The 21205-nt window shown below is 53.2% G+C and overlaps 8 protein-coding genes across 8 annotated transcripts; 4 read left to right on the top strand and 4 right to left on the bottom strand.

The window, feature by feature from the left end:
• Positions 1-1030: 1030 nt before the first annotated feature.
• BDP55DRAFT_627273 (uncharacterized protein) lies at positions 1031-2285 on the bottom strand (the record flags this gene model as incomplete). Its single annotated transcript, XM_060571735.1, has 3 exons — positions 1031-1557; positions 1618-2164; positions 2220-2285. The coding sequence occupies 3 exons, from the start codon at positions 2283-2285 to the stop codon at positions 1031-1033; spliced, it is 1140 nt and encodes a 379-aa protein (XP_060435343.1).
• Positions 2286-3072: 787 nt separating this feature from the next.
• BDP55DRAFT_270669 (uncharacterized protein) lies at positions 3073-6191 on the top strand. Its single transcript, XM_060566414.1, has 6 exons — positions 3073-3407; positions 3463-4160; positions 4216-5118; positions 5217-5259; positions 5373-5528; positions 5726-6191. The coding sequence occupies exons 1-6, from the start codon at positions 3200-3202 to the stop codon at positions 5830-5832; spliced, it is 2115 nt and encodes a 704-aa protein (XP_060435342.1). The 5' UTR covers positions 3073-3199; the 3' UTR covers positions 5833-6191.
• A 476-nt stretch (positions 6192-6667) lies between these two features.
• On the bottom strand, positions 6668-7729 carry BDP55DRAFT_270938 (uncharacterized protein). The gene is made up of 2 exons (XM_060566416.1): positions 6954-7729; positions 6668-6897 (listed from the first exon to the last, which is right to left on the bottom strand). The coding sequence occupies exons 1-2, from the start codon at positions 7533-7535 to the stop codon at positions 6856-6858; spliced, it is 624 nt and encodes a 207-aa protein (XP_060435341.1). The 5' UTR covers positions 7536-7729; the 3' UTR covers positions 6668-6855.
• Positions 7730-8898: 1169 nt separating this feature from the next.
• BDP55DRAFT_627271 (uncharacterized protein) lies at positions 8899-9662 on the bottom strand (the record flags this gene model as incomplete). The annotated part of the gene is made up of 3 exons (XM_060571734.1): positions 8899-9090; positions 9292-9417; positions 9480-9662. The coding sequence occupies 3 exons, from the start codon at positions 9660-9662 to the stop codon at positions 8899-8901; spliced, it is 501 nt and encodes a 166-aa protein (XP_060435340.1).
• Positions 9663-9910: 248 nt separating this feature from the next.
• BDP55DRAFT_270479 (uncharacterized protein) lies at positions 9911-10573 on the top strand. Its single transcript, XM_060566413.1, has one exon. It carries the CDS (start codon positions 10100-10102, stop codon positions 10508-10510), a length of 411 nt encoding a protein of 136 aa, XP_060435339.1. The 5' UTR covers positions 9911-10099; the 3' UTR covers positions 10511-10573.
• A 2291-nt stretch (positions 10574-12864) lies between these two features.
• Positions 12865-14275, top strand: BDP55DRAFT_627270 (TfdA family taurine catabolism dioxygenase TauD; the record flags this gene model as incomplete). Its single annotated transcript, XM_060571733.1, has 5 exons — positions 12865-13108; positions 13174-13404; positions 13469-13536; positions 13592-13761; positions 13831-14275. 5 exons carry the CDS (start codon positions 12865-12867, stop codon positions 14273-14275), a joined length of 1158 nt encoding a protein of 385 aa, XP_060435338.1.
• Positions 14276-16661: 2386 nt separating this feature from the next.
• Positions 16662-17399, bottom strand: BDP55DRAFT_647605 (uncharacterized protein). Its single transcript, XM_060573797.1, has one exon. The coding sequence runs from the start codon at positions 17358-17360 to the stop codon at positions 17091-17093; it is 270 nt and encodes an 89-aa protein (XP_060435337.1). The 5' UTR covers positions 17361-17399; the 3' UTR covers positions 16662-17090.
• Positions 17400-18622: 1223 nt separating this feature from the next.
• Positions 18623-21067, top strand: BDP55DRAFT_724180 (histidine acid phosphatase; the record flags this gene model as incomplete). Its single annotated transcript, XM_060578858.1, has 10 exons — positions 18623-19197; positions 19256-19340; positions 19433-19595; positions 19651-19674; positions 19740-19807; positions 19864-19925; positions 19979-20124; positions 20185-20273; positions 20331-20447; positions 20501-21067. The coding sequence occupies 10 exons, from the start codon at positions 18623-18625 to the stop codon at positions 21065-21067; spliced, it is 1896 nt and encodes a 631-aa protein (XP_060435336.1).
• Positions 21068-21205: the final 138 nt, after the last annotated feature.

Below are 21205 nucleotides of genomic sequence, written 5' to 3'. Positions count from 1 at the left end.
GTTCCCTGACCTCATCAGCTGCATCGACATAGGCTGCCATCGTTGGTGACGCCCGCGCATGCAGGGCTTTGCTTTCCACAGACGCTTTTACCTGTGAAATGGCCAAATCTGTTGACCGACAGATTTTCTTGAGATGAATGTCAAAAGTTTGCTCTCAGCCGGGACACCAATTCGCAGGGCCCGCACGCAATGCACCCTTTTGACCTACGGCTGCTAGGGCGGGATCGTCTTTTCGCGGTCAAGAAGCCGTGCGGCCGTCGACTTCCTGCGACTGCGGGTATGCTTGCAGTTTCGTAATGGTAACGAGTCTTCAACATTGGCTGTTCGTGAGCGGATCTCATGGGAATTCCCTCTTTCCAACGACAACCCGCCTCGGGCAACACGCCAGGACCAGGGGCTGCGGGGTGGTTAAAGGCGGTCAAGCCCCTTTTGAGCAGACATGGGGCTGCCGGAAGTGCGTATTCTGCTGCATGCTTCACTTTCTGACAGCCGGCAGGTTCCTTTACCGGCGCTCCGAAGGACGGCCCAACAGTACGGCCAGACCTAGTCAGGTCAGACCGTGGCGTTGGACGTACACCCGGTTACTGGGGCAGAGCAGCTACATCATCGTCAAAAGCTGAAGATGTTAATTTCACTCAATCATGTGCAAGCTACAGGCTGAATCGACTGATCGATCGACTGACAGATTTTCAAACGGACCAATTACATGGTAGTTTGAGCCAACTGGGCTGTTGACGACCCAGAACGAAATCGAAGTTCTTCTCCCGAAATCTTTTACTGGCCCCTTTCGCGGGCCGCATTCTCCGTCATTGTTCATCCCATTCATATTCAGAGACGGCACAGAAAGTCGGCTGGGCCCAGCACATGTTCATCAGCTTTCTTGAAGTAGTCTCACTCCTGGAAAAGCGGTGACGACCTCTGGATCGGGTTGGAGACGCATTGTCAGAGGAAAATAACGACGAGGCTGCTCTTAGCTACCTCACGCATACTCCGTACACGCATCCCTAGACTTGCAGGCTGCTCGAGCGATCTAACTAAACGAGGGTAGGCAGGCAAAGGGTGTCAGACTCTCGGGACCGTGGCGCTTTTCGATGGAACGTCGAGAAGCGCGGAGGTCATATTGGCAAAAGAGGCGATTAGGGAGCCAAATCCGGGGGGTTGCGGCCGCACGCGTGGTGGTTGGTTGCCTCGGCCTTTTGGTAGCATGGCGCACGTTGCTAGCCGGGCGATGGAAATATGATGACTCCCAGTCTTGGATCACGTCGTCGCCCGCGTGAGATCTTTCAGGACGCTTCACGTAAGCACACGCATCCAAATCCACATCTCGGCCAGACAGTAGACAGGATAGCCTTGGGCCTGCATCCGCCTCCCGAGACCAACCGATCACCAATGTGTGAAGTTGTACTCCGTAGCGGCATTTGCAATCGTTGGCTGGGAATCGTAACAACCTTCGCCGTGAGCAACAGTCAGAAGCATCAGCAGGTCCAGCATCAGAAGTTTCCCGGCACTTGATTGGCCTAACGCTTGGCTCTTCCATGCAGACGAAGCAAATGGCACCTGCTGGTTACACAAAAAGAGGCGGAAGTGAAGGCCAGAAACAGGATCAGCAGCGCTCACAACAGTCGGTTCCATAGTGTTCTCTCCACCACCCCTGTCGCCTTATTCCCATCAGACGGGCAGCCTGAAATCCATCCACTCGGCAGGGGCGGGAAGATGCTCGGCTCCTCTTCTCGCGTGGCGTGGTCTCAAGAACCCCTGTCCTCTCATGAGTACCCCTCAGACCGGTGAAATACAATTCAGCACGGGTGCAGCCCACTTCCTCAACTTTCCTCTCACCGAGTCTTCTCACTTCAGCCTCGACTCCTTCGAACTGACCGACCGACCGACCAGCACAGGATACGCCAATCGCCAGTACCAGAGTCTCTATCGGCACGCTCTCTGATTCTAGCCTGCCAGCGCGCGCAACGCTGTGCTCCACCGGAGGAAACATCGCACAAAGCAAACAACGAGAACGACAGCTCTCAAGTTCGCGCCGGACGGGCGAAACATCCAGGCGACTAGGCTCAGACCACGGCCAGCAGCATCTGCGACATCCGTCAAGGACGAGGAGCAACGGCTGCAGAAACCGACTGAGAGAGAGACAGCGGCAGCCGGAGTACTCCCTCTGAGAAAAAAAGAGAGAGGGAAAGAAAAAAAAAAGCAGAGCGGCATACGCATACCTCCAAGCACAAGCACGCACACGCACGCAGCAGCAGCAGGACTTGCCGTCTTTTCCTTTGGTTCATCCCCCCCAGTTTCGGCCGAGTGTATGCTGTCAAGCAGGCCTGTCTGTCTCTCTTCACAACGGCATTTTAGCCTGACTCCCTACCTCCATTTGCACTCCTCTGTATTCTACGCCGAGTAGTTCTTCCTCCGCCTTTCGTTCCTAGCCGAGTCATCAACCCTCCTTTCCTTTCCCCTACCATACCCTCTCTCCTGTACTCCACTCGCGCACAAGGGGTGCCATTATGTGGCAATGGCTCTCGTGAGACCGTAGCTCCCTCCCCCACCCCCTCCCGGTGAGGCGCAATTTTCTACGCTCCCCTTGTGCTTCGCTGTGCCTGCTCACTCCTGCTTGCTGCTTGTCTCTGCCGTATACCTTATACAGGCCACAGATTGTGGTACTTGGTCTCGCTACTAGGCTTTGTCCAACACACCCTCTCTCGTTGCATCAATCATGGTAAGAGATGTCCCTGCTTCCCGGCTGGCGGCAGCGTGCATGGGATATATCACCGATCTTCCCCAATGTCATTCGAGCCCAGCCGCTGTCCCAGCACCCGCATCATTGCACACACATTGTTCCCTTATATCTTTGTTAGCCCTAGCTGTTCCCGTTTGCTCATCAATCCCATCCCCCCCTCTGCCCTATTGCACCTTGAATGTGCGTGGATTGATTTCATCTTAGAATCACAATCATCTCAGAAAGCGCCGGGTTCCCGGCCCCGAAGACGACTCTTCTATAGTGCCGGGACATCACAGCCCTTCGCCTTCTTCATATGCCAATATACACTTCTCTACCCTTCATCCCGAGACCCAAATCCTAATCAACCAAGTCGCGGACCTATACAACATTCCAGGTTTCCGACTTCACCAAATCCTTTCCAACACCTCGCAAATAGAAAACGCCCACAAGAGGCAACGGCTCGTATCAGGCTACTCCATGTCTTCTCAGTACACAGGAGGCACTCTTTCTGAGGACTATGAGGAGAAGGCCCCGCACGTTGGGCAACATGGCCTCGCCAACGTCGAACTAGACCGTTCGTCAGGGTTTCCAGGTCCTGTCGTCAATGGATTGACTCAGGGGATGCAGACGCTGGCTTTGACGTTTTGTCAGAACTGTTGGAGCACCTGTGCTGTTACCAATGATGGTATGTACTGCGGCGTACCAAACGGTCGTTTTACTCTTACTGATCTGAATATCAGGTTATCAACCCCTTCCTGGTTCCGAGGCCGCTACTTATGACTATGGAACCAACAGTAACAGACCTTATGAGATTGAGAAACCACCCTCAGCGCAAGTTTCTCAACCAGATGTCTATGTCCCTACGCCAGTTGTCTCTAACAACCAGAATGCATTTCCGGCCGGAGACAACAGTTTGCTGGGCTCCTATGTGTCCAGCTATCAACCTGTACAAGAAGACCCTAACCAGACAATGGTTGCTCAACACTCCGGGACTGACACCGGCGTCTATGTAACCGACGTCTCGGCAGCGTCCTTCTATTCCACAACACCCAGTGTTCATGTTGGCGGTGAACCCAGTTACTCTAATCCAAACACCATTGACCGTCGTCTGACTCCAAGAGAGACTCTCCCGCCTACATACGGCGGTAACATGATGGGCATGGCCATGTCTCCAACGTTGCATACTCCCGCATCTGTGCCCGTTACAACTGCCGGGTATGCTATGCCCCCCGCATTCCCCATGTCCTGCGTCAAGACTGAGGATATGGATGGTTCTGTCGCCAACACTCAAGTCAGCGTCGGCCTTGATGTTGTTTTCCATAATCAGCGTCCGCCAGCTTCAAAGCGTGGCCCTTTCAAGGACCAGAAAGCCCGGGAAGAGACAGCAGCAACAAGGAAGAACGGATCTTGCATCCGATGTAAGATGCAACGAGTGAGAGTAAGTAGCACATAGGTTAGGAGTGGTTTGTCTGACTGCTAACAAACGATGATAGTGCAAAACTGACCCGGAGGATCCGAAGGGACCCTGTCTAGGCTGCAAACCAAGATCGAACAACAATCATCATAAGCAACTTGTCCGCCAGCCCTGTGTACGCCACAAAATCACGGAATGCCATTTCTTCAAGAAAGGCCAGGCACCTGGTTTCGAGTGGACCCAGCGTTTCAACAACGGCATTGTAGACAACATTAACAATTGGGCATCCAATGAAGTGAGGGTCGTACGCTTATGGGAGGGTTACACGCCGAGCAGTATGTCGGTTCAGCTTTCTGTGCGAGAATTCGTTCCTCAACCGGGTGACAAGTTGGAACGGACCTGGGTCACTGAGGAAGGCGAAAGGAAGTCTGTGGCGATCCCCACGTACGCCATCACGAATCTGGACGAAGCGCAGACGGCGTACGAGGATTATATCAAGAGAGGTGTCGATGAATGCTTCAACTCGGTCGTGGAGAGTGTGATGGGTGTCCGGGACCGACTGCTCTTCGAGACCTACCTCAAAGCTTGGAAACTCTCGCAAGATCCTTTGACTGCCAAAGATGAGAGGGAGCTTCTGATTCAAACGCTTGAATTATGGATGGCGGTTCGCTTGACGACGAAGTCGATAGAGATTGTTGGGGACGACACACTCGGAATGGACCGCGATATTCTGGATAGCAGCAGCCCGCAGCACGGACGCATTCCCCTCCCACCTGTGATGGGGGCTCAGCTGGACTTGGTCCTCATCCAGCATATACAGACGAGACTTCGACGAGAAATGCTGGAAAAGCTCCAAAAGATGACGCTGCAGAATAAGCAGAAGACTTGGTTGACCACCTACCTGGTGACGTTTATGTTACTGCACAACATCGCGCTCGTGACGGATCACGATGCTTCATACGCAAGGAAGCACGGTATGAAGGTGAGTCGGGATGGAGCGGGCTCTCCGGCTCGATGGGAGGTCGCACCCAAGAATGACTTTAGCATGAGTTTGCTAACATGTGATATTTGTCGTGGCAGACGAAGTTTGCAAGACAGACGGATGTCCAGGAGTACCACATGGGTAAGTGCGCAACAACTGGCTGGGGCGATTACTTTATGTTCAGCGGTGGCCCAATTTGTTTGGCTTTTTTTTTTTTTTGTTGAGTAAGACATGCTGACGAGCCAAACGAACAGGAGGAACGATTCTCCTCGCGTACTTCCACTACTGCAATAAGGGAATCTACCCATTTTCCGAGGATTGCAGAGACCAGGACTTGCGGACGCTCGCGCAGCTGGACGACGATGCGGTGCAGTTTATCCACTACACGCGCGCTATGGCAATGCAAAACAGTCAGTGGCAGCCCTTGTTTCCTGAACTAAACCCCCCTCCCCCTTGTGACCGAGACGGGAGTACTTTTGTGTGTGTGACTTTTTGTGTGTGTGCGGGAGAGATACTTGGGTATCTCAATGGCAATGGCCTCCCTTGGATCGGCAGTGTGACAGGCCAACCAACAAGTTGGGAGTGATGACTGACGCGATTGATCTAGAACGCGAATGGGAAGAGGTTCAACAAGCCAACCAGTACGAACAGCCATACTTCTTTGTCAGCCAGCTCTTCCAGCGAGACTGGCAGCCCCAAACGTGGGCATATTAATCGAGGTGGTAGGTGGCAGGTGGCAGGTGGAGGGATGAACGCCAGGAGATGAGGGGGAGAAGGGCGATACTTTCCGTTTGGATCTTTTTCACTGGGATTGGGGAGGGGTGCACACACTAAAGCGACGTGCAGAGGCGCAATGCGGGAGGGCCCAAAAGACAAGTCATTGGCTTTTAAAGGTTTGGCATTGAAGGCGGTGTTCATCTCATGCTTTCATCTTTTTACTTTTTTTTTTTTTTTTGCGAGCAGGCCGTTTGATACTTACTTATTCTTCTCGTTCGACCGGGGCTCTTGAATCGTAGAGGTCCACCTCGGTCTGTCTGTTTGTTCCACAGGGCGATGGCGACGGCAATGGAGGGAGAATGCATACTGGTGGCTCTTTCCCATCACTCTTCTTTCCCTTCATCTCGTGGGCAGGGGAGGAAAATTGAGAGGGGGAGGTTTCAACGAAAGTTGACGACGATGACGATGGGTGGCAAAACATGATCAGGAGCCGAGGCTTGTTGTTTCTGCTGTTGTCCATAGTAACTTGGTGTATTTGTGCTCATCCGGTGGTTCCGTCCAGCGTATCGTATTGCCGAGATTGTGCATGTCCAATGATTGACTGTGGCGAATGCCTGTATTTTGCGTAATGTTGCACCACGGCATTTAGGAGATGCTGGGAACCTACAAGAGCTGGCGATGCGTATCAAAGACAAAGATGCTTGAAGTCGAGGAATGAAACAGCTAGAACTTATCGAGCCCAGGATTCCGTCTTGGAAACTGCAGTGTTCCACCCGCACCCCCCACCGAAGATTCAACCAGGGGATGCGCGCACATGATCTTTTACTGCATTATGGTTTGCAAAACTTGAACACATCGTCTTGGTCGAGAATGGCTCGAGCTGTGTCGATCCGCCATGTGCACCGTTGGACAGGGTCCTGCAGGTGTCCTTGCAGACGAGTGTCCGGTCGAAGGGTGTGGAGTTGGCGCAGTTCTATTCGTAGAAATCCTTCACCGGCCCAATGCAGACTCCGCTTTTCATCAGATTTCATATGCATCTCTGGTTCGCGGGCCGGTCCAGTGCTGTCAAAAAAAAGTTAAAAAAAAATCCAAGACAAGATGAAAATGATACACATCACATTCAGAGAAAAGTGTGTATACGCGCGCGCCAGACCCGACTGACATGTTGTTGCGGTCGATGGGACATCGGAATGTTTCATAGTCGGGTGGCAATCTGGGGGAGGACGGGAGATTGAATGATGGATCAGCGGGATGGAGGATAGCGACTGGCGGGATGGGAAATGGGAGATGGGGAATGTGGTGTGGTGTCGTCGACTAAGACATGTCTGGCAAGCAACTCGGATGAAATCCGGTCTGAACTTGATGTTTTCCCTGTTGGCTTGGGGGAGTATACCAGTCCCTGAGGGATTATACCATTCCCTGAGGGTGTACAGGTCTGAGGTGGTTGTCGGTAAGGTAGGCCTCGAACAAGCCTTGTTTGATGGAGGGAGATGGGGGGAGGGGGGCGTGGGGAAGAAGGAAGGAAACCCTTGAAAACCCCCCTCACCAGATAGAAGACATGTTGAGTCGAAATTACGATACGGACTACTCGAAAGCAAACAAGAATGAAAACAAAGAATTAGGTAGATTCTTCCCGAGGTTCGCCGCATTTTCGTTCCCGCCATGCGGCCGGAGTTATCAAGGATGACAGGAACAAACATTGGGTTGGGCGGTAAAGGGAAGAAAACTCGTCGAGTTGCTCAAAAGTGACCCTGGGCTTGCAGCACTTGGGGTCGTATTACGAGGTTGCTCGCATCTTTCCCGGCCGGGTCTGGCTGTTGTCTGTGCCGGCAGGTTTGGAGGAGTCACGATGGTGAAGGCGGACTGGGCAGGCAGGGCCAGGAGGTGAGGTGACGTTTAATCGGGAAAGTGTGGAGAACCAACGGGAAGTTGGGAATGGCCTTACCTAAGGCCAGGACCTCCCCGCCATAAACCTTGCGTGCTTGCCTTCCGGGTTCCTTCTAACTGAAAGGGATGGGTACCGTGCACGTACCTACCGGAGGGGCCCATATATTGCACATCGATGTTCCCGACGTGGAAGGGACCGGGGGAGAAGTGCAGGGGCCCCTCGCTCATCGAAAAAAACGGGAGGTGCGACCGGGGCGGACTGCGAGTGGTCCCAGCCATCGGCGTCAGGGGTCGCGGCTCTCCTGTCCCGTTCGCCTACCGCCCGGCTAGCTGCTTACCTTATTTTACATGGGTGTAGATGCAAGTGCGTCCAGCCAAGTCCAAAAATTTCAGACGACCATCTCTTCCCCTCTTCGTCCTGGGCCTGTTCCTTCCTGCCTTATCAACAATTCGCCATCGCGAAAAGACTGGTGGGTGGGATGTAGTGTTCCTCTGGATAGGTAAGGTACCTCAGTACTGCCTTACCTTCCCAGTGCTTCCGATGTGTGTGATGCCTCCCATCTTCCTCCCCTTCTTCTATCCGTACTTCGGCTTTTTTCGAATGTCTAGGTACGTTATGTCTTTCATCTGCGAGCCCACCACCGCCTGCTGCCTCCTGATTGTGTTTGTTTGAGAATCTTTTCTTTTCTTGTCTTTTCACATTACATGCTCGTTGTCTGCATGTCTCCAGTTGCGTGCATCTGTGGGACAAACGCCTCGCCTAGCGCCCACAGACGCATCGTCGCATCTGCAGTTCAGTCATGGGTACGTACCTAAACCTACCTGACCTCACCTGTCTTCTCTACCCGGCTTTGTACATGTTACCAACACCTCTTTAGAGAGAATAATGGATACTAATTCCGATAATCTTTATTGCTTTTGCTGCTGGACACCAGCTACGTTACCCATGTCGCCGACTCCACGTTGAAACATGGATAGCTTAGACACACAACCTCCATTTCGATCAAGCTCTGTTGATAATGCCCGATGTGTCAGTCACTCAGCCAGCCAGCGCCAGCCAGCGTCCAGTCGCTGTCTTGCGTGGCTTATGAGCACACCAACTCCCTTCAAACTCCTCGTCGAGACTGCCTTTGTTGCCAGCTTTTTTTTTTTTCCTTCGCATTCTCGACTCGGACCCTACCGGCGTGCACCGTAGCACCTTTCCTTCGATACACCATCTCCTCTCAAGATGGCTGTCGGTTCTTTCAATTCCTTGGGATCGAACGAGGTGGGACGAGAGAAACGGCTAGCAGCAGCACCGATTGGTTTGTTGAGGCGCTTAATCAATCTCGCAGAGCAAAGGGGAATCTGAGCGTCGGGTGACCAGGCCTTCGAACGTTGATCCTATCATTTGGTCTAGGGCCGCGGGTAGTTCATCGGGGCAACACGAGCACACGAATCGAATCGGACACCACCTACCATCGTCCCCGGAGCGCACAACTCGACTTGACGGCCCGGTTCAAGGCGCGGAGACGGGCGACAACACCATGCAGAGCTCTGTGCCGTGGCCTAGTGCTCCCGAACACCCACCCACCCGTCATCGTCCCGAGGATTCGAATATGCCGTGCTACACGATAGCCACAAGAGCTTCCAATTGATCGTGACCCAGCCGCGTCGCATTTTGATGCCCGCTTTCTTCCTCTGCGTCTTCCTCGTCTGTGGATGTTTCAACAAGCAGCGGAGGCGCTCGCCACAAAACGTGTTTTCCTACTCCGTACCGACGTGGGATCGATCATGTCTCTGATCGCACACCCATTCCCCACCGCATTGGATCGCTGAGGTGCTTTCCCGACGCCGAGCGAGGTAGCCTTGGTGGTCCATGTTCGTCCAATGTCAACCTCACCACGCGTACCCTGCTGCTGCAATCTGGTGCCCGTGCCGTACCTCCTCTTATCCACCATGGTAACTCACAATCTGCATGGAAGCGTACGACTGCGGTATCATTGCCAATAACGATCCATTCGACGACACATTGCGCGCACGACGTGTCTTTGAGTCCGTCGAAGCCCCGTCACCGTCGCAACTTCAGCAGACCCAAATCGCGCCCTGCGTGCCACGAGGAGCTGGCTAGCCTGTCACGCCAAAACCGACTTGATGTTTATTTCGCAGTGTTTTTTTCCAACGCCCCTCCCCACAGTGTGCATCGTGGGCGATCAAATTGCTAGTTAACCGTTCTTAGCACAAGCAATGCATGGTTACGTACGTAACACCTACAATGGGCACCTAGCACATATCAGTAGCTCCCTTGTAGAGCCGCTGGTTTTTTCCATATTCCAGCTACGCTCTATCTGGTTTACGCTCTCTGAACGGCTACATATTGCATTCAAAGTGCTCAGTAATGTGCGTGTCCCGTCATTGCATCGGGTTGCTGCGTTTGTCGTTCTCATCCCTCGCGGCTCGCCACAGGTTGTTACCCACCAAGGAGCGCATTTCAAGAGACAACGGAACTATTGTAACCCCCTCCCAGTCCCTACGGACCCTACCCTACGGAGCCCGTGATACCTCAGGTACCTTACTCAACCTTTTTTTTCCCCGGTCCACCACCACTGCATCGGCTCCTCTTTTCTACACTGTTCTTCCGGTTCCATTCGAACCCCACTCGTCGTACAGGAAGCACCTTCTATCGCTCTATCAGCTCTCGTCCTTCTTTCTCTTCTACACCATCATCCATGTCTCGTACCTCGAGCAGAAGATATGCCCGGCGTGGGTACTCAGCCAGCCAGAGGGTCGTCAGGGCAAGGGGAGATGAGGCACAACCGGCCTAAGATGGGGTGCGCGGTGCATCCTTAATTTTTTTTTCCCCCTACCCTTCTTCGATTGTGTTTTATTCACTTCCACGTCAAGTTCAGGTTGTCCATCGCAATCACGGCCCAGCTCAGCCCGGACCAGCCCAGATCTTCTTTTCCTCGCATATTGCTTCTTTCTCGCCGGGTACCTGCAAAAGTATGGTGCACTTTCCCACCCCCTGGCGTTGCGCAAGTCCACCTGACGGGCTGGCCACTTTTGATACCTGGACTCGCAACAGCCTCCATGCCTGGGACAGCAATGGGGAAAAATATACAAAGAAAAACAAAAGAATTGATGAGGGAAGGAGAGAAGGAAAAAGTGAGAAAGGCAAGTACTCATTGCGTATTGCGTGGACGGATACCTTAGGTGTGGTGGAAGGCACTACACAAGTGATGTAAAGTAAGGTAAGGTAGTTAGGGAGGAGACGTACCTTTGAAGTCAAGGCCAAGCAAGTGCAACTGTCCGTCCATCTTTCCGTCCTTTTTTTTTCTCTCAGTTCTCCCATCCCTCCTTCCATATGCACCCCCCCATGACATTCCGTGCAACGAGGTGTCCGAAACTGCTTACAGACACTTTTCTTACCTTGCCTTCCTTATTCACCCTACGGATACTCGATCTCAGGTTACCTTACCTTACGCACCCAACTTTCATGCTTGGGAAGGAATGATCAACTGTGGCAAGGTATGGGAAGGTACCTCAAGGTAGGGAGTTAGGCAAGGTAAACTCGGCATGTACCCTCCCGTCCAACTATACTTCATGGCCGTGGACTGTGGTGCACTTTGGCACCCTGCATCTGCATCTCCCTTCAAGTTCTGTTCTTGCCATGCCTACCACCTACCTGCCTCAGGTCGGTACTCATCGTTTTCGTACTGTCGTCTACTCTGCACACCTCTGTACACCTCGAGCTATTCTCCAAGTGTTGTCTCAAGGTAGGTAAGGTAAAATAGGTTAGTTTCCTTCCATTGACCTCGCCTCGCAGTGCTTGTCTTGGCCTATCCTGCCTTTTTGTTCCTTGCCTACGATTAGTACTCCGTATCCAGGGTAGATACTACCTTTTGTTGTTTTACTTTATTTTTTCGACCAACTCACTCTCAGTTGCCATTCGCATGCCTCTCTGGACCCAATGTGAGGTGGGCTCCATCAGCACCTCCCTTCCGTTCTTTACCAGTCACCTTGGTCCTCCGCTCTCGTCTGCAGTTTCTTCTTCTTCTCACAACCAACTCCCCATGACTTAAAATGTCTTGACGGCAATCTCGCACCATCACCTCATTTCCTGTCTCTGGCTGGCCCTCCCAACGGCCTGGCTCACCTGCCACCTGCCCTTGCCGCTTTCCCGCGAACTAAGGTAAAGCACCATTGCTGCTTCTTTGCGCGCGCACACGCACACGCCCATATCTCTTTCTCGTCGTTCACGCCCACATATCCACGCCCACCTAGCCCACCTCACCAGCACATGTGGCCATCGACGGGGCCCGGATACCACCTAGAGAAAGGCCAGCACTGCCTGTACCTATTCGTTCGTACTCCGTTCAGCTTCGGCGCCTCGCCTTCTTGCTTCACGAACAATCCCTTCATCAATTCACTCTCACTTTCACTCCCGTCCGTTACTGCAAAAACCCCTACGCAAGCAAGCAGGCGCAACTCGGGTAACCACTCCATGGACCCATACATCCAGCGGCTTCCTGCTATCTCGCCTGTCGTCCCAACCCGTTCTGTCCTTCCTATTCCTTGCCACCGTATGCCCTGAGCCTGCTCTTGCTTCTGCTCTTGCTTCTGCTCCTGCTCCTGCTGCTCCTGCGCCTGCCGATGAAGTATCCTTCTTCACCGACTGCTCTCTGCTTGCCTCTCCTGGCCGTGAAGCAAGTATATTAGGCTTCTGCCAGATCATGTCAGATCCTCGCCATCTCTCCCTCAACCGTTTCTTCTCCCATCAACGCCATCATCTTCCGCACCAGCTTTTGTCTCGTCTTCTCTTCTTCCCAATCCTTTATACAAGTCAGTCTCTGCCACGCCCACTCAGTCACTTCCAGACGCTCCTCAACTTCAAGCACACATCCGTAGTCGTCGGCTCAGTCGTCGGCTCCGTCGTCACTACGTCTCCTTCTTCTTAAAGCTTGTTCTGAGCCTCGACCTGATTTCAGGTCGCTTTCTTCACGCCCACGCTTCTTGGCCTTACATCCCACGCCGCACGGCAGAAAGTCAATATCAAACAAACGTTCCCAGGTTCGTTCCGAACATGCCCCCTGCCACTGCTTACTCATGTTTCGCCCATGGCTATCTTCTGACAAGTCTGATTTCAGTTCTCACATCAGCAAGATGGCGTCTAGTGCAGTTGGTCCGGTCGTGGGTGCTACCACAGCAGCCGCTGGTCACCACATTCACCACCTCGACCGCAATGCCCCAGTCGCGGACGTTCCTGTCATCCCCACTGGCTTTCCCGAGACAGTGGTCAACGAATCAGCCTGGACCGGCCCGCAATTTACCAAACAGTCGCAGTACACTTACAGCCTCACTAATGCGGACCTTGACGAGCTCACTGCCGCGCTCAAGCACTTCAAGAGTATGCTAAAGTCTGCCCACCTCATGCTACCAATATCCGAAGGCTGACGTTTGGTGCCAATTTAGCTCTGGGCCTAGACGGCGATCTTGTCAACCGGGACAACTTCCCTCTGCCGGCCCTTGGTACCACTTTGGATGGCATTGCCCGTGACATTCATCACGGCAAGGGCTTCGCTGTGGTCCGCGGCATTGACCCGCAGCAGCACTCTGTCGAGGATCTTACGGTCCTGTACCTTGGCATCCAGGGGTATGTTGCCAGCCAGCGGGCCCGTCAAGACAAGAAGGGAAATATGCTTGGTACGTTGACATTGTCTTGTTGTTCGTCTTTGAACATTCTTTGCTAACTACAATCCAACAACAGTCCACATCGTTGCCGACAACACAAGCCAGGCCAAGGCGGATCACCATCGCCATTCTACTTCAGCCATTGTAAGCTTGGCCGCCATCATCTTCACTGGCAACGTACTGACAAAGCCATCACTAGACCTTCCACAATGAGGAGTCGGGCGATGTCATCAGCTGGTTGACCCGCAACACTGCTGCCGCCGGTGGCAAGTGCATCATCGCCTCTGCCCACACCGTCTACAATGTTCTTGCAGCCACTCGACCCGACATCATTCGCACTTTGTCCCGTTCCGACTGGCCCTTTGCCCTGTAAGTCTACATTCCCGGTAGCTCACTAGTCCTTTGCTGTTTTCGAGTTGTCAACTGACCAGATCCTAGCCCCAAGTTCCAATGCCGTCCGGTTCTTTTCCATCATGATGGAAAGATCATTATCAACTTTGGTCGCACCCCCTTGATGGGCAACTCGGCTCATCCCAGACCGGCACACTTCCCATCCTTGACGGCTCGTCAGATCGAGGCTCTTGATGCCGTCGAGGCCATTGCCAAGGCTACTCAAATGGAGATTCAGACTCGCGCAGGCGACATCCACTTTATCAACAACTTGGCCATCCTCCACCGACGTGAGGCCTTTGTCAACGGCCAAGGTGCTAGCGAAAAGCGTCATCTTGTGCGCATGCGCGTGCGCAACGAGCAGCTTGGCTGGTCTATTCCCGATGCCCTCCAGCGCGAGTGGTACGATGCTTTCGACAAGCCTGCCGACCGCGTCTGGCACCTTGAGCCGATGCCTGACGCATTCTTCCCCCTCAGAAAGTACCCCAACTGATTCTGCACATTCTGGTCTTTGATTTTTTGCTGGAACGCCTCATGGAGAATCACCAAAAAGGGAGAAAGAGGCGTCATGGTTGAATTATTTGGACTCGCATGTTTCGAACACGGGAAACCGGGCTGGGCTTCTTCTTGCGCGGAGTCAACCACCGCATCTTTTCTTGTCCGTCTTTCCTTTCGCAGCATTTCACTTACTCCCCCTTGCACCACAAAAGTTTATTATCGTTTCCTCGTCGTTTACGGTCAGAAAAGCACGGAGTCCGTTGGAGTTCACAGATTAGAACCCGGTTGGGAAAAGCATGTATACAATGGTTGGGATGTAAAATCCGGAGTGGTTATAGTATAACCTAATGATCCTTGACCGTCAAACCTGTCTGGTGCACGAAGCTTGAAATGACTGCGGCAAGTCTGATTCTGAGACATGTGGTACTGATATCCCGGCTGTCAATGAGGTGGCTGAGGATAGGTAACGACAGCCATTGGTCACACGACCATGGAGCTGGAAACCTACATCCATGCAGGACCGGTCAAACAGCTGACCAATGGTCAAACGAAGTTCAAGACATCGGTGTACACCTGTCAACGTAGGCAAAGACGAGCCTCATTTCATATTTTCAGCTTCTCGATCACAAAAGGCCCTGATTCCCTCCCTGGCGGAACTGGCGGAGCTCATCGCGTGCTGCGTCAGTCCACAGAGAGAGAACACGAGAAAAGGAGATGGGTATATGCATGAGACTCCTGTGTAGCCTCTGGTCAGTGCTTTATTGTGAGATTGCCGCATTTGGGTTCTGTCAAGTTGTTAAAACTTGCTCCAGGACACTGACGATTGTGGAATCAGGAAACTCACCACGTTATGCATGGAAGAACGGCCGCTTAATCTCTCTGCGGATCCAACATTGCTTATTCGCCGCCTCTAACGTAGAAAGACGTGCATATGACGGTCCCGTATTCCCAGACCCAAACGAAAAAACTCTCTGACGGACAGCAACTCAGCTACAAGCCGGAAAAGCAACGATGATGCGAACAGACATCAATATCTGGGATCCTCAACGGTGAGGCCATTGACCTTGCAAGGAAAGCGTGGCGTCTTGACTGGCAGAGCAGCTGACCGATATCTTAGATGGGCATGGAGTTCGCACTTCGCCATGGCCAAAGGACAAGTCGAGCATCCTGGCCTGTAGGAAGTCGACAGCCGCCTAGCAGGGTCGAAGCCTCTGTCAAGACACCTAAAGAGCCACTAAGCGCTTCTATTGGCAGCATGTCTTTGGCTTTTCCTGCACTTTTATTGTATTTCTCTCAGTGATCGGCAAGCAAGCGAGCGCGTGGCTGCAGCTCATGGCGGAACGACAAGCAGCTTTTGACACCTGCAATACGCTGGTATCAGCGTCGATGGGCATGCACATTTTCGTCGCCTGCATGGGAATGCCGGATCGCTGGCTACAATCTGTGGCCCTGGTCGGTCGCCCAGGATATAAGCGGAAGCGAATCTACGGCAGGTTTGCGTTCGCATCCCTACAAGGGAAGGGAGGAGCGAAAAAGAGGCATGCATGAGAAGTGGGTAATGAAAGAGGAGGCCGCCATGCGGGAACTTTTGGAGTGTTTTCCAGAAGTGCATCAGCGCCGTCTCGAGGACCCCTACGCCGGGATGTTTTCTTGCTTTTGCCAATGTCTTCAGTCCGGACTTGGTCTTCTGGAGGACCTGGGGTTTTCCGATGACGCTGGTCACCTGGTGATCCTGGGCAGACACGTTGCTTGTCACCAACGGGCAGCATACGTGTTCCATGCAGACAAGAGGAGAGTAAGGCAAGAGGAGTATCCGTAAGTACGAAACCCATGGGTGCATGTCGAGGATATTTGCTTTTTACCGGTTGGTTGCAAAGAAACCTTGCACTCACAGCAAGCTTGACTTGAGTGCTTGAGTAATTGGGAATGGGGAGGAAATCCGGCGGTGGTCCGAGGTCGGCATGACCGGCTCGTCCTTCGCTAACAGGTCTCGAGATAGATGTGTGCAGCCAGCGCACCCGCTTCTTCCGTTTGTAACTTTCTTGCTTTTTCTGTAATTCCGGGACTCGATGTTTTCTTTTCTTTTTCCCCGTCAAAGCATGGTGGCATGGCCTGTACGCGACGGGGAGGTTGTCATCGGCTCTTAGCGTAGGCGATCGATCGGAGGGATAGAAACGGGGCCCATTTTGCGAGCAGAGGCACGCTAGGATTGTCCACCTTGAGGGGGAGGAGGAGGATTTGAGGAGCCACAGAGCCTAGTGCGCCCAGGAGAAAGCGGCGGAGACATTGAAGACACGCACTGTGGAGCACATGGGCTTCAGCAATAATTTCTTCTTCTCAACAGGGCGCCAAGACGAGCAAGAAGGAGTAGAAGAAGCAACAAAAAAAAAAAAAAAAAAAAAATTGACACCATGACTGACAATGGGTGATGGGATAGTAGGAGGTCGGGGTTGTATGTATGTACGGGGGTTTGTCACAAAACCCCTAGGCCCAAAAGCGACTTGCTGACACCTGCGTGGAATCACTAATCAACTTTGGTTGAGGCCTGTTTGGGAAGACTATCGTTGAAAGAGCTGCAGGTCGCTACAAGCCCTGCCACGAACGTCCAAGTCAAGTATGATTGATGTTGAGATGGTATTGTGGACTTGGAAGTTGGGGCAACTTGGCAAGGTCTAGAATCCCTTAGGGGTGTAGGGCTTCCTCACGATGCTCGCTCGCTGCGCGACTTGGTTGTCAGGATCTGTGTACCTATGCGTAACCAAACATGCGGTAGCTGATTACTGAGCAATACCTAGCTGGATGGAGCTCACCTAGCCCGGAGAACAAGGCCTTTGGGGGAGAAGTTGGTGGACGTGGGGGAGGGAGCGGACGGCGACCATGAAGAAGAAAAAAGCAAGTATGAGCGACGGGTGTTGCGATTGTTTGGTGGTAGTTGCGTGGTTGCGTGGATGGAGATTGCAGATTGACGTCCCGTCCATCGGTTCGTCAACGGCTGAAAGTGGCCTGGGAATGTGCTGACAGCGATGGGCTTGCAGGGCTCTTCCGGGGATGCATCCGCGGATTCGGCGGCAGTCTAGCATAAGGTAAGGTAAGGTAAGATAAAGTGAGGTAGGAATAACCGTACCGCGATTGAATTCTAGGGTACCTGAGCGTTCCGTGGTAAGTATGCCGTGAAAGGTACCTGCCTACCTTCAGGTATCACGTGCCAATGAATCCTCCCAGATTGGGATTCATCATTCAAGAGCCACTCAGGGCAGCAGTACACACTGCACAGAGCCATCTGCCGTAGCAGCCAGAACAGCCCAGGCCATACCTAGGTTCTCTGTAGGTAGTACATACTTGTCATTGGCTGTTGGCCGTGCGTTGTCGGGACCGGATCCGCCTTCCCGGTTGAGCTAAGCCGCTAAGGTAAGCTGCCGATGGGGCCACGCATCGTCGAATGAGAAGGCGCCACTCCCAACGACAGGTGCCCCCTAACCGCGAGTCTCCCTACCTCGAGTTCCTCCTGGCCGCCTCAGACGACACCTCCCCATCGCGACGTTATCAAACCTTCCTCTGACGGATACCTTACCTTACAGCAGAAAGGCATGGTCTTACGACTCACACCTGACCGCCGTTTGTTTGCTTCTTCTTCACAATACCTAGACCGTCATTCCCGCCCTTCCCGTTCCGCAAAGTTGCCTTTCCTCCCATCGCATCGCACTGACCATCCAGGTGGCCAATTGGGGAATCACGGACGTTGCTCCCGAGGCCTGGGGATCGACTGCCCGCCGCATGTGTCGAAGAAGATCCCTTCTTTCCTGCATCTGCATCCGTCATACCTTTACTGCCGCACCTCACAATCGCTTTATTCAACCGCCGTCTACGCAGTACTGCACGTTTCACCCTGCATCGTCGTCTCGCCTACGCCAACCTCGGTTTGACCGCTTGATAGTGCCGCTTTGAGAGCTGCATACCTATCCTAGGTACCATCCACTTCGAGAAACAACCGCTCCATCCTACCTACATTTGCACCCCCGAATGTGAAACGAATCCTGTCTTGACGTACCTTGTTGTACTTTGCGTGTTCCACGCCCCCCTCTTTTGCCTACCTTGACTGCGTACGGGCTCTGTGTCCGGTTGGTGTCTCGGTGCTACCTCCGGCAGTTTGTGACTGGATACTGCTAGCTGCAGCTTCCCTGGGCAAGCAGTGTCGTGCATCACCTGCAAGAAAAGCCTTCAGTGGACCGTCAACTCCGAAGGGGTCACTTGTACCTCCTTTCAAGCGTCGGATCCCTCCCGCCACTCTCTCATCATCGAGCATTGCGCAAACCTCGGTCCTCCCCTGGGAATTATAGCAAATATGGCACCCCGCCAGGGTGGCTATCTCCGCGTTCCGGGACAGGAAAACGACTTTTCCCGCCAGCAGCCTCGCCGCAGCCGTTCCGGTTCCGCCGGCCGGAGGCAGAAGGCCTTGCCCAGCGAGAAGCCTCTCCCGGCCCTCCCGCCGCCGACACCCACGTCCGGAGCCGCCTTTGTCGACATTGATCTCCACGGCGATGGCTCTCACAACTCGCCCAGCAGCCGTCGTCGAGCCACCATCGCCATCGCGCTCGCGCTGGCGTTCGTGGGATGTATGCTCGCCTTCGTAGTCCTGGGCTTCGCCTGGGACAACGGCGGCGTGAGACGGGGCCCGAACGCGTTGGACGGCTTGAAGAACCTAGACGACTGCCCGTGCAGACAGGACGATGACGTGCCGCAGTACTTCAGGACGAGCCCGGAGTTGTGGGCTGGCCCGACGGCGACTGGTAGACCTGCTTTCATGGCGCAGACGAGAGTCATCCCTACAGGCACCTTTGTGCCAAATGCGCCGCTACAGACGGACATCCCTATCGAGGGGATGGGAAGCAAGAATGAGAGCATTTTCAACATGATGGGGTAAGTTCGCGTGCCCTGAACGTGATAAGGGTGAATGCTCAAGTTCCCGGGTGTTTAGCTATCTTACGCCGTATCAACCGAGTCCTGGCTTTGGTGTCGAGGAATACGCGCTGCCAGAAGGGGCCGATATTGTCCAAGTTCAGGTAAGCTCCATCTGAGCCAGCTACGGATGGGCTTTAGGGGCTATATTCCTAGGTCACGATAGGAGATGCTCAGCCTGGCTAACTTGTCATAGATGCTCTCTCGCCACGGATCTAGATATCCCACCATGGGATCCAATGTAGCCGATTTTGGGCAGCGCATCGCAAAGGCTGGCAACAAGTTGAATGCCAAGGGTGCTTTGAAGTTTTTGAACAACTGGAGGTATCAGTTGGGACACGAGATCCTGGTCCCAAAAGGTTGGTTTTACTGAGGCCTCGTCTGTGTGCGAAATCGCTGACCTTTCATCCGCAGGGCGTCAAGAGCTGTTTGACTCCGGTGGGTGGCCTGATACTAGACAGTCTGCGCAAGGTTTTGCAGCATCAAGACTAATTGCTGCCTAGGTATCCTACACTCGTACATGTATTCATCGCTGTATAATCCGAACAGCAAGATCATTGTGCGAACAACTGTACGTCGGGAGTATTGACTGCTAGTTTTGATGACCCATGACTGACACGCTTGCAGACGCAAGACAGGATGCTCAAGTCGGCCGAGTACTGGCTGGCCGGCTTCTTTGGTCTTGAATGGTATGGTGCTCTGCTTGACGCGGTGTGAAGCTCACAGCTAACCTATGCATCAGGACAAACAATGCTACTATTGAGGTCATCATCGAACAAGACAGGGCAAACAATTCGCTCGCCGGTTACTTGAACTGCCCCAACGCCCGCAAGCAGAATGGAGGCGACGATGCTGCCAAGGTTTGGATCTCAAACTACCTGGCCAATGGTAAGTCTACCTGCTGTTAAGTTATGCAATCGTATACACGCCACTTACACTTTTTCTCAGCTACTGCTCGATTGAAAGATCTGGCGGATGGATATGACTGGACCATTGATGACACGTACGCGGCTCAGACCATGTGCCCATACGAGACGGTGAGAGCTTCCATGCGCGAAACGAGAAAGAGCTACTTTTGACTGACCTTGAAACAGGTGGCCTACGGCTTCAGCGTCTTTTGCGATTTGTTCACGTATGAGGAGTGGGTTGGCTTCTCCTACTCTGTTGACCTCATGTTTGCCGGCAACAACGCGTTCCAGAACCCCACAGGTGTATGTACAACTTTCACTCTGCGCCAAATGATCCGATGTTGACAAGGCTGCAGCGTGCCGTAGGTATCGGCTATCAACAGGAAGTCATTGCCCGCCTCCAGAACCACACTCTGGGTTACTCTGGGTCTCAGATCAACGTGACATTGGACAACAACACGGTCACGTTCCCTCTCAACCAGAGCCTCTACTTTGACTTCTCCCACGACACCAACATCGCCTCTATCCTAACGGCGTTTGGTCTGAAGCAATTCGCCCAACTCCTTCAGCCGACGGAGTACCCGGGCCAGCACAACTTCACCGTCTCGCATATCACGCCGTTTGGCGCCCGGCTCGACATCGAGGTCATCAAGACGCCCAAGCCTTTCAAGGCCGATCGTTCCGGATACGAAAAGGACGGCGGGGAGACAAAATATATTCACTTTGTTCTGAACCAAAGGACCGTGCCTTTGGGTTGGAGTTTTCCCGATTGCGATGTCACGAGATTAGACGGCTGGTGCGAGCTCGAGACGTTCTTGAGCGTTCAGCAGGATATGCCTGAGCTGGCGGCCTATGATAGGGCCTGTCATGGGGATATTGAGACTGTGCCGTACGGGACGGTGTATGATGGTAGGCCCATGTGAGAGGGAGGGGGCTTGTGACGATAGTGTTGCTTGACTGTGATTGTGTATATATCTTGTATTCTCTTTTTGGTCAATGGTGGACTCGTACCTAAATGCCGTAGGGTTTAGGCAATGTTTGATTAATACAACTGGGTGTTC

Source organism: Colletotrichum godetiae (assembly GCF_030913485.1).
Source record: "Colletotrichum godetiae strain CBS 193.32 chromosome Unknown BDP55scaffold_4, whole genome shotgun sequence".
Lineage (NCBI taxonomy): Eukaryota > Fungi > Ascomycota > Sordariomycetes > Glomerellales > Glomerellaceae > Colletotrichum > Colletotrichum godetiae.
Note: the sequence above shows the minus strand (reverse complement) of the source record. Positions and strands in the feature narration are given on the sequence as shown.